Here is an 11,681-nt window from a genome sequence, read left to right on the forward strand (position 1 = left end):
ATTTTTATGGGATAAGAGTGATACCTCTGGAGGGAACTCACCGAGGTTAAGTCGGGATTGTTTGTCTAGAGCTCGTCATGGAGGCTATTGCAGAACTCACCGTTGTAATTCTTTGTGAACATTCGGCAAAGTCTGGCAATCTTAGGGCCTGGCGAGGCATGCTCGGTAGTGGCGACACTCGGTATTGAAAACTACAGCTTTGCAGTCAGGAAGAACGCTAATGGACCAAGGTGACAGGTCATATTTTGCATTCCCAAAGGACACCTTTGCGGAGGACATCATAGTCCAGATTTTAACTTGAAGGGACGCCGAGCCTGGTAGCGTGGGTTTGTGACCCAGTTCGGGGCATTAAGGTGGATAGAAGGTTTTCAATTTTTGGGCCATATGCTCGGCATGTGGGGCTTTAGAGGAAGGCCCTTGCTGACTCACTTTCCTTCGGAGGAAGTTTGGTACGGGAGATTTCCGTATCTATCCGGGAATGTTCATATCCATTAAACGTCACTGACGACGCATCGCTGGCTTACCAGAGCAGCGTGGAATGTACCTTGAGTTGCTTCCCCTTGATGGCTTAGCGAGCTCGTACCCCGCAGGCCCACCATATTGATTCCACTCCAATTCGACTTCCAATTTAAATTCTCCAGTACTTGGAGAATCATCAAACAGGAGCAAAAAGCCTCTTGAAGCCCAAGTTGTTTCCAAAGAGACACCTCAAACATTCCAAAGTGAAATAATGATAGAATTACAGTTCTTCTTTCCTCTCGGGAATTCTTGGTCGGACCCATGTCAAGTTGCAGTATTTCACCGAGGCAAGCTCGGCTATTGCAATTTCAGCCGAAGAAGGTAGAGTTCGGCGATGTGGCAATAGTGATGGTACTCGGTAGACAGTCGTGAGCAATGCTCGGTCCTATCTCGGTGAACCAAAGATGGTGACGTTCACTCTCGGTGAACCGAGAATCGGTACTGAAGAAACCCAATGAATTCGAGCATTGGTCGGCGCTTCTGCTGCGCATCCGAGGAGCGAGGCCTGACGACGGTGAAGTTCGACAATTTTGCTATCTTGAAGACGAGGTTGTTTTGAGCCTTTACCGAAGAAAGCTCGGCAATTTGTGATGATGGTCGATGAAGGCTCGGCATTGAGGCAAGGCCGCTGCTTGTGAATACTTTGGAGGGAGGTCGCCGGTGTATTGGCTCGCCGGTGCAGTGTGCAGAAACTCTGGACTCTAGGCAACCGAGCGTCCGAGGGTCACTTTTTGTTGCCTTTTGACTTGATAAAATTCTGCGCATTGCTTCTCTGGCAATATAGTTCAATCGGCTGTGGATTACGCTTAATAAAGTAGAGGTCACTGGTTCGAATTCTTCCTCTCCTTTCTTTGTGTGGACATGTCAAAATATATATATATATATATATATATATTTTCTCCAAAGTGTTTTGAGAAAAATAAAAATATCGCATGTTGTGTGTGAATGCACACAAACCAAAGAAACAATATTTTCTGTACACCACATGGCACACCATGTTTGAACTTATCCTCCACGTGTCCATAAAAATTCAAGAAACCATTCAATCGTTTTTTTTTGTTTTTTTTCTTCCAAAAGGTCACATAAGACAGAGATATTTGCTGCTTGCTGGCCACGTTGCCGATACAAGTCCACGTGTGTGGCCAGACGGAAAGAAATGCATGGCTCAAGTTGTTGTCTGCTTCCTCAGACTTTGTAAAAGATAACCACCCAACTAATATATATGTGTGTACACACACATATATATATATATATATATATATAGAAAAGGACATGTCAGAGATATTTTCTCTGCTTCAGCCCAAAAAATACCACATGCTTTTATGGTGCGATGGAGCTTAGGAAAGAGCAAAGATGTCAGCTAACTGTGAATTTGTTTTTCTTTGAGTTTCTTGAGCTCTACACCTCGTTTGGATTTACATGAGAAAACCTTGAGAGCAGTTTCATCTTCTTTTTCTTTGAAGATTTTGATTCGAAATAAAATGACCTCCGTCATCGCTGATTGTCATGAACTGGATTTGGGATCTGTAGGTATGGATCTATACAGATTTGATTTTGGCTGGTTGATATATTGCCTGGCTTGAAGACCATCATCATAACACATTTTGATTTAGCAAGAACGTACTTGTCCTCACAGACGGCATCAAACTGTTGAAGCACGCTCTCTGTACAACAGTCTTCGAATGATGTGATCTTCGTTCTTGGCGGTGTTGGCGGTGTCTCCGATCTTCAGCTCCTATAAAATAATAAAAGCGTCAAAGGGTCTCCGGGCTGGGTGTCGCGGAGGCTCTCCGATACTTAAATCAATGATGTGTTTCACAATAAGAGTTTAAATAAGAAGGAGATTCAGAGATTGAAGAGGTGAAAAAATCCATCCTTGAATGTAGTGTGGAGGTCCCCTTTTATAGGGGTTTAGAAGTAGCCGATATTATTTCCTATTTTTACTGAGAGTCTGAGTGTTTACCTTAGTGGAAGGTGACATGGTGCTGAAAGTGCTGAGGATCCTGTATTTATTGTTTACTGTTGGAAAATATGACCCAACAAAATGCATTCACCAACATCTTAAATGCAATCACTCACTCAACTTATCAGTAAATGCATTAAGGACCAAGGTCATTATTCACTAAATGCATTCACTCAATTACTACCACGTTTTTCATGGCTACAAAATACCTTCAGAGTAGTAAATGCTTTTACCGTTTATTTTATGAGAAAAACAATTGTTTATGGGGGAACAAGATAAAACAATAAAACATAAATAGTGACATTTTCCTCGATTGTTTATTTCTTATAGAATATTAGAATGAATAGTAAATAGACAACGTTAAAGTAGCTAATCTGTTGAATACAAAAAAAAATAATAATAATAACTTATAATAGTCAAATCAGGTCATTTTCATGCTCTGCTGAAGATACTCTTATGCGTGGATTGTACAACATGCAGTTAAACGTGATTATTGTGTATTTAGTCGGTAAGAAGGGATAAGCTAAGAAGATAAATAAATCTCAATAATCCGCCACTAGTAAATGCACTATTTTTTTTTACTAATTTTATAACATATCATCATGATCATTAAAACTCTGAAGCTTTAATTTGGGCCCCGAAGCTTTTTTTAATCTAAACCTACCACTAAAGTCTAATTCCCAGATCACGACAAAGCCTACCACAGTAGTACCACTCGATTGGATTTGACGACCACAAAAGGATATGCTCCATGTACAATATTTTATGAACCACCGTTTTACTCGCATGTATTACTATTGGAGATATTTCAAAATAAAATGGGTAAATTTCACTTAATTCGGATGTGTCGTGAGTTTTGCAAAGTTTAGCTTAAATTATGTAATGTGGGAATCTCATTTTTCAGTTTCTTTTAATTTCACTCTTATTATTAAGATTTTGTGGTAAATTAAATGGCAAACGGGTTAAATGTCTTTTAACCTATCGTAAAATTTATAAAAATATAAATTTATAAATTTATCCTTGATTAAATTTTTTATTTTAAAAAGAAGTAAAACAACATAAAAGAAAAAAAAGAAAAGCCACCCACGGCCACATCGTAGGTTTGTCTACACTCACGGCTGGCTATGGGTCACCAAGAAATTTTTTCTTCTAAAAAGAAATTAAAAGAAGGGAGGGTGGGGGGAGTTTGGGGTATTCGATTAAAATACCCCCGTTTTAAAAAGGTTGGGATGTTCTTGTTAAGAATTGGATTTATGAGAATATATAGATCATGACAAGGTTGAGAGCATTCACCTCCAATTAGTCAAATGTTATTTTGGCTAACTTCTATGTAAATTTGAGTTAAAATGTAGTCGCCTCTATCTAGCTACTTTAGCATAAAAATTGTTGAGCTAAAAAAAAAAACTCTTGATAAAGCATGTACATAATTTTATAATGTAGGTGATATGAAAAGGAAAATATATATATATATATATATATATATATATATATAAAATAGTGGGAGTAATTAATAGCTAGAAAAGGAGATAGCCAAAATAAGAAATAATAGTTTTTTAGTTAAAACTTTTTTCCTATTCAGGCTTAAATTTTACACTAGGCCATCATATAATTTTTTTTTTCTTTTTTGAATTATGTGATTTTCTAGTGCTATTGCATAAAACTTGATGTATTTGTATGTGTTAAATCACAACTTATCTCAAAATGTTAAGCTGATTGGAAGATGTAAATTTAATTTAAACCAATAACTTTAAAAAGCCTCGCCCACAATAAAATAAATAATAATTAACCCACTAACCCTTGATATATGACAACACACCGGCCAGCTACTCACTCATATATGATTACTTTTATTTATTTATTTAAGTGCGCATAATTACTTTTGACTTCTCACTTAAGTGATGCTACAGTACGTGCCTGCAAGTCTATAAAATATTTTATATGTTGATGATTTATCAATAAATAAATAAATAAATATAAACAATATATCAGAAATAGAAACAGGTGCATTAAATTTTCCAAAGAAACATCTGTATGGCAGTTTTAAAATAATTATGATCATCATGTTTATTTGAACTAGATAATATCGAGTTAGTTATATTAGATGAATATTGATAAAAATATCCCTCCAATCTAATTAACTGGATATTACTCATTTCAAATGAACTGTGTTCCGTTTTAAAATGGGTGCATTTAATAGATCATGGCGGCTTAGCTAAACGAGGCCATATTCATTCTACCTTAAACATGCTATATCTCAGAGTAAAACCTTTGTATTAGAGCATCTCCAACAACAAAATAAATTTATCTTATTAATTATATTTAGCTAATATCACTCCATGTAGCATACTAGATGAATATTTTATCCATTTTTCTTAAAGATATAACTCATATTAATCATGGTAAGCATCTCAATGAAGACATTGAGGTCCGAAGAGCCATTCAAAGTTGAAGATTAAATTGAATACAAAATGTTAAAATATGTATATTTAGATAGAATATCAATAGTTGTAACAAGTCATAATTGTAGTAGAAGTTGTATGGTCATATAATACAAATCAAATTACAATGATCACACAAGATTTATGAGGAGAATATGTAACTCTCAAATCTTACAATTCGATCTCCTAAAAAAGATTGACCTTGGAAGCACCATTGCAAGAGTGTTTTTTTTTTTTTTTTTAATTAAAAAGGTGGGAAGGGGCGACCAGTGTTGAGTTGCACTTCAATGTCGTTCAAGAACAAAGTCCCTTTGTCGAAATGGAAAAGCTTTTGTCTACGTGAAGAGACCATATATAGATTGGTTGAGCTCTGAATCGGCACAGAAGCGAGTACGCAGTGGTTCTCCTCTTAAAAGATCGCTTTCTTTTTGAGTTTCGTATGGAGAGAGAGACAGACCATGGTGGTGTTAAGAAAAAAAAAATAGTGAAAATGATATTTTAAAAAAAATAGAGAATGTAGAAGAAAATCAATTAGAGTTTGTATTGAAAAAGTAGCAGGTAAAATAAATAAATAAATAAAATTACGCTTGTTGATTAACTAAAATAGCCAATGCTACTGGAGATGTTATGTATATCAAGTTTATAATATGATGTATTTTTTATCTTCACTATATTATCTATTTATTTTTTAGGTGAATCTTTCATATTCATTTATTGAAAAAAGATCAAGAGCATAAAGCTCTTACATTAGAGAGTATAAAGCTCTAATAAATCATAGCCAAAGCTATGAGGTTACAACATGATAGAGACAAATATAAACATGTTACAATCAAGTCATATCAATAACTTCAACATTCGCTAACTCATGTCCAAACTTCAGTTATAGAACAGATTTGCTATAGGCAGACTCATTCTAATACATAGGTAACCCATATTTTTAACTTTTATTTTCTTGGCCATAGGAGTAAAAGTGCACTAGCCGGCGCCACGGTGGGCCGGCACATGGCTGAGCGAAATCAGTTGAGGAGATTAAATCTAGATTTGAAAAACTAGATCTAAAGCCCAACCGATTCCGGGGAGGTGAAGAGTAGCGCAGCACGGTAGAGGGCGGACAGAGGCAGCGCAGCATCGGAAAAGCCAAAAAAAAAAAAAAAAAAACTGAAAAAAAAAGAGGGGGAGGGGGGGGGGGGTGACCTAGGGCCGGCTTGAAATTCCAGTATATTATCTTTAGGAAATGTAAAACACGTTTTCTACTATAGTAATTCTTAATGTGTAGCTTTAGCAAAATGCATTAATATTTTAATGGATGTCCTCTTAAAAGATCGCTTTCTTTTTGAGTTTCGTATAGAGAGAGAGAGAGACCATGGTGGTGTTAAGAAAAAAAAAAATAGTGAAAATAATATTTTAAAAAAAATAGAGATTGTAGAAGAAAATCAATTAGAGTTTGTATCGAAAAAGTAGTAAGTAAAAAAAAATAAATAAATAAAATTATGCTTTTTGATTAGTTAAAATAGCCAATGCGGCTGGAGATGTTATGTATATCGAGTTTATAATATGATGTCTTTTTTATCTTCACTATATTATCTTTTTTTTTTTAGGTGAATCTTTCATATTCATTTATTGAAAAAAGATTAAGAGCATAAAGCTCTTACATAGAGAGCATAAAGCTCTGATAAATCATAGCCAAAGCTATGAGGTTACAACATGACAGAGACAAATATAAACATCTTACAATCAAGTCATATCAATAACTTCAACATTCGCTAACCCATGTCCAAACTTCAGTTATAAAATAGATTTGTTCTAGACAGACTCATTCTAATACATAGGTAATTCATATTTTCAACTTTTATTTTCTCGGCCATAGGAGTAAAAGTACACTAGCCGGCGCCACGTTGGGCCGGCACGTGGCTAATCGAAATCAATTGAAGAGATTAAATCTAGATTTGAAAAACTAGATCTAAAGCCCAACCAATTCCGGAGAGGTGAAGAGTAGCGCAGCACTGTAGATGGCGGACAGAGGCAGCGCAACATCAGAAAAAGCCAAAAAAAAGAAAAAAAAACTGAAAAGGTGGGGTGTTGGAACCTAGGGCCGGCTTGAAATTCCAGTAAATGTAAAACACGTTTTCTACTATAGTAATTCTTAATGTGTAGCTTTAGCAAAATGCATTAATATTTTATTCATTCCAATGTTATTTTTTGGGTTCTTTATTGTTTCTCTGCATCACCCACGATGGGGAGAAAAGGCGAAGATACTTGTTCATTTGTCCTTTATTTTATTCAACCCGGCCACTTATTTGCCTTGGAATTATTTCCAAGATTTTGAATAATTATTTCTCTTGAAAATAACCTTTTAAGTTGGACTAGCCATTGGGACACTACAAGTAGTCTTTTGACATTTTTCACACTAGCCTTTTACATTCTCACATGTGATAATTGTTGCTGGGATGTTAGCTTATTTCGTAAGCTAACATTCTCTTTCATAAATCCTACCAAATAGCATCTCTTTCTACTTTTTTTTTTTTTTTTTTCTTCTATTGCTCTAAGAATTTCTAAGAATTATCTCACAAAAAAAAAAATAAGGGTTGTTTTGTTAGTCTTTATTTTTGAAAGTGCAATCTTAATGAATGTAGGTATTATAGTCCAATTGTGAGAGGTTGGGTATCAAGGAATTCAATTCGACCGAGTTAAATACTCATAGAGACACAAATCAACCTTTAAAGATAATACTTTTCTAAACTCCAATTGAAAATCAAATCCATTTTCCACTCTGAGATGCTCTAAGGGAGAAGTGTCTGTTATGCATACACTACCACCATGTAAATACAATGGGTCGAGTTTAATTTATGCAATACCACAAGAAAATAACATTTTAAAAAAAATACTATATGATGGCCCAGTGTTAAAAAAGTATCCTTATCAACTCAATCCCGAAAGGCCTCGTCTTCTTTTTTCCCATATAGGCTACTGATTATAGGTATATGAAAAATGCTACACTTACTCTCACTTATTTACATAATTTTTTCATACTCATAAGTGGCTTTCAAACCACTATTAGATCTAAAAGCCACCTATGAATGTAAAAAAATTGTGTAAAAAAATGAGAATAAATGTAGCATTTCTCATTATTAAATGTTCAATTAATTACCAACTTCAATTTCACATGTCAGAATAACATCCAAATCAAGGTAAACTATCATAAGTGGAATTGCACACGATTTTCTTGTGTGGAATCCCATGTGACATAATTTATCAATTATTTAAAACAATGTTGATTCTCATAGACCTTTAGATCCTGTCATCCTGTGTGCATGCCGACAGTCGACAGCCTCCCAATTAAGGGTTACATACTATATAAAGGTCTTCATTGGAAGCATGTTTTTCCCAAGTATCCATTCAAACCAAAAACCTCAGCAAGCTTCATCGCTGAAGGACTTCCATCAATGGATCTTTACCGTCTTGCTTCACTCGGCAAGGGAAACTTCACTCGACTGCTCCCATCTAAGACTCCCATCTCATCATTCGTGAAATCCACAAGTGTTCCTCCTACTTTCCAATGCATGGCCACCACCCAAATCTCAACTCCTTCCAATATTGTTCGACGATCAGCAAATTACCAACCTCCCATTTGGCACTATGATTACATCCAGTCACTGACGAGTGTATATGTGGTATATATATATTTATTTATTTTTTTACGTTTTTTTTTAGTCTTATAAGTGCCCAGCTAGTTAATGAGAAAATTGAATTGCTAGGGGGGGTCATTCACCGGACGGATTGATAAGCTCAAAGGAGAAGTGAGGATGATGTTTAACAAAGTCGTGGATCCTTTAGAGAGATTTGAGCTGATTGATATCTTACAAAGACTTGGAATATCTTACCACTTTGATGATGAAATACAGAGGACCTTGGAAGGTATACACAATGCTAATCATGGTGGTGAAATGTGCAACAAGGAGAATATATACGCCACAGCTCTTGAATTTAGATTGCTAAGACAGCATGGATATAGTGTGCCTCAAGGTAAACAACTAATTATAGTAATCCATTCCTAGGGAGGCTTAATATTTAACCCACCATTTTTAGTTATTGATTGGCGGGCTTTGTTGATTGCAGAGATTTTTAATAGTTTCAAGAATGAGATGGGAAACTTCAAGGCATGCCTATGTGATGATATCGAGGGAATGCTATGCTTGTATGAAGCCTCATTCCTTTCGGTAGAAGACGAAAGTATAATGGAGGAAGCGAGAGAATTTGCAACCAAGCAACTTTCGAAGTACGTCAAGCAAAGCAAAGATCAAAATCTTACTGCTAGAGTGAACCATGCCCTAGAGCTTCCTCTGCATTGGAGGATGTCAAGGTTAGAAGCGAGGTGGTTCATTGATGTATATAGAAGCGGAGAATACATGAACCCTATATTGCTTGAGCTCGCAGAATTGGATTTCAACATGGTACAAGCAGCCCACCAAGAAGATCTAAAAGAAGCGTCAAGGTAAAACTTGAGGCACTGCATGCATTATTAAGATATGGTTTTAAAAAAGAATGATATAATTTTTTTTAAAAAAAGAAAAAAGACATATCATTTTGAATTAAGGTTTTGCTAATAGCCTATTTGGGATTGCATTTGAGAAATAGAGCTTTTAAGTCAAAAAATTCTTTTCGGCAAAAACTTCATTCTTAAGCTTTTGCTAAAAGTGCGTTTTGACCATATTTTTTGTTTTTTTGACTCTTAAAAGTGCTTTCAATTTTTTTTACTAAACGAGTAATTTTTTCATCAAATGAACTTTTTAAATGTTAAACACATTTTTAAGTCCCTTAAACAGGCCCTAAGATCTAGTGTCAAAGAAGTTTTGCTCAATCTCTTTGCTACTCTCTTTTGACAAATCTTAAGGTGCAATTGTGCAAAGAGCTTAAAAGGTTTCTGCCATGGAAAAACCATAAATACCATAAACTAAATATAAAAAGAAAAACCTAATATACACTATTACAACAAGAAAAAATTGGACTAGAACCTTCCATTTTTTTTTTTTTTGATATAAGAACCTTGCAATTGGAAGTGTGACGAAGAGATAATAATCCTTAATTGCTTTGGCAAGACGTTTGAGGACATTTTCTTTGACAATGTGAGTTTCTTTCTCTCTTTCTCTCTTTATTATTATTTTTTTCTCTTTTTCCTTTATGTATGACAAGCACAATTTTAAACACTTTATTGGAATACTATTTTAAGCAAATTTTTTAATCTTCATAAATATTTAGCCAAAACATAAAAGATTATCAAATCATAAATACTTAGTCAAAAATAAAATATTATGTAGTCCAATTTGTGTATCTGTAAATATTATTAAAGAATAATAGAAAATTATTTTAAGCAAACTTTTGTTCTTTCATAAATACTTACCCAAAAATAAATGATAAACACATGTTTCACTTAAAGAGCTTAAAAGTGATAAACACACGTTTTACTAGAAAGAAATATTTGTTTCTAATATTTGTTTTACCTAATAGTGAACCCTCTTAATTTGTTTCACATGAAGGTGGTGGAGGAGCATTGGCCTTGGCGAAAAGTTGAGCTTTGCTAGAGATAGGCTAATGGAGAGTTTCTTATGGACAGTGGGAAAAACATTTCAGCCTCAGTTTGGATCTTGTAGGAGAACGTTAACGAAGGTCAATGTACTAATAACAGCAATCGACGATATTTATGATGTATATGGTACTTTGGATGAGCTCGAGCTCTTCACCGATGCTATTGAGAGGTTCGTATTAATGCCAGTACACACCTCAAAATGCTTCATATATATATATATGGCTATCTTTGACATAAAGAAACTCTACTCTTTGTGATTCCAGATGGGATACCAATGCAATGGATCAGCTCCCATATTATATGAAGTTATGTTTTCTTTCTCTCCACAATTCAATCAATGAAATGGCGTTTGACATTCTTAAAGAAAAAGGATTCCACATCATTCAATACCTTAGAAAAGTGGTATGGACTGGACTTCTAAATTCATCATTATTTATCTTTAAAATACTTTTTTGTTTCATAAAAATGTGATGTGTTATAATAATTCCACAAATTCGTTGTTCTGCTTTAAACGTTTCAGTGGGTAGATCTATTGAAATCTTACTTGCTGGAAGCAAAGTGGTATTACAGCGGATATACACCAAGTCTTCAAGAATACATTGAGAATGCATGCATTTCAATAGCAGCACAAGTTATGCTAGTGCATGTTTATTTTTCTATCACAAATCCAATAACAAAGGAAGCTTTAGATTGCTTGGAAGAGTTCCCCAATATAATCCGTTGGTCAGCAGTGGTTTTACGACTTGCAGATGATCTTGGAACATCTAAGGTATGCAAACCAAAGTACATATCCTAAGAGTTTCATCAAGAATACTTTTCCCTAACCATTCTTTATATATTTCCATGTTCTAAAACTGACCAGGATGAGTTAGAGAGAGGTGATGTTCCAAAATCAATCCAGTGTTATATGAATGAAACTGGTGCAAGTGAAGAAGATGCCCGTGAGCACATAAGGTCTTTGATTAGTGAAACATGGAACAAGATGAATGAAGAAGCTAGAGCTGCAAGTTCTCCATTCTCTCGAACATTTATTGAAATTATAATGAACCTTGCAAGGACAGCTCAGTGCATATACCTGCACGGGGATGGTCATGGTGTTGAAGACCGTGAAACTAAGGACAACGTATTATCATTAATTATTCATCCCATTCCTCTACATAGAGATCAACATGCATGA

General features: G+C 34.9%; 1 protein-coding gene across 1 annotated transcript; it reads left to right on the plus strand.

Moving 5' to 3' along the window:
- Nucleotides 1-8,348: 8,348 nt before the first annotated feature.
- Nucleotides 8,349-11,681, plus strand: LOC132167254 (myrcene synthase, chloroplastic-like). The gene is made up of 7 exons (XM_059578165.2): nt 8,349-8,591; nt 8,676-8,943; nt 9,037-9,412; nt 10,455-10,673; nt 10,768-10,906; nt 11,025-11,273; nt 11,367-11,681. Exons 1-7 carry the CDS (start codon nt 8,364-8,366, stop codon nt 11,679-11,681), a joined length of 1,794 nt encoding a protein of 597 aa, XP_059434148.2. The 5' UTR covers nt 8,349-8,363.

This window comes from Corylus avellana, chromosome 2 (assembly GCF_965113065.1).
Source record: "Corylus avellana chromosome 2, dhCorAvel1.hap1.2, whole genome shotgun sequence".
NCBI lineage: Eukaryota > Viridiplantae > Streptophyta > Magnoliopsida > Fagales > Betulaceae > Corylus > Corylus avellana.

Coding starts and splice junctions, on each gene's coding strand:
- LOC132167254 (XM_059578165.2), top strand. CDS start 8,364: ATGGATCTTTACCGTCTTGCTTCACTCGGCAAGGGAAACTTCACTCGA. Junction 8,592..8,675: donor CACTGACGAGTGTATATGTG/GTATATATATAT, acceptor TTGAATTGCTAG/GGGGGGTCATTCACCGGACG. Junction 9,413..10,454: donor GATCTAAAAGAAGCGTCAAG/GTAAAACTTGAG, acceptor TTTCACATGAAG/GTGGTGGAGGAGCATTGGCC.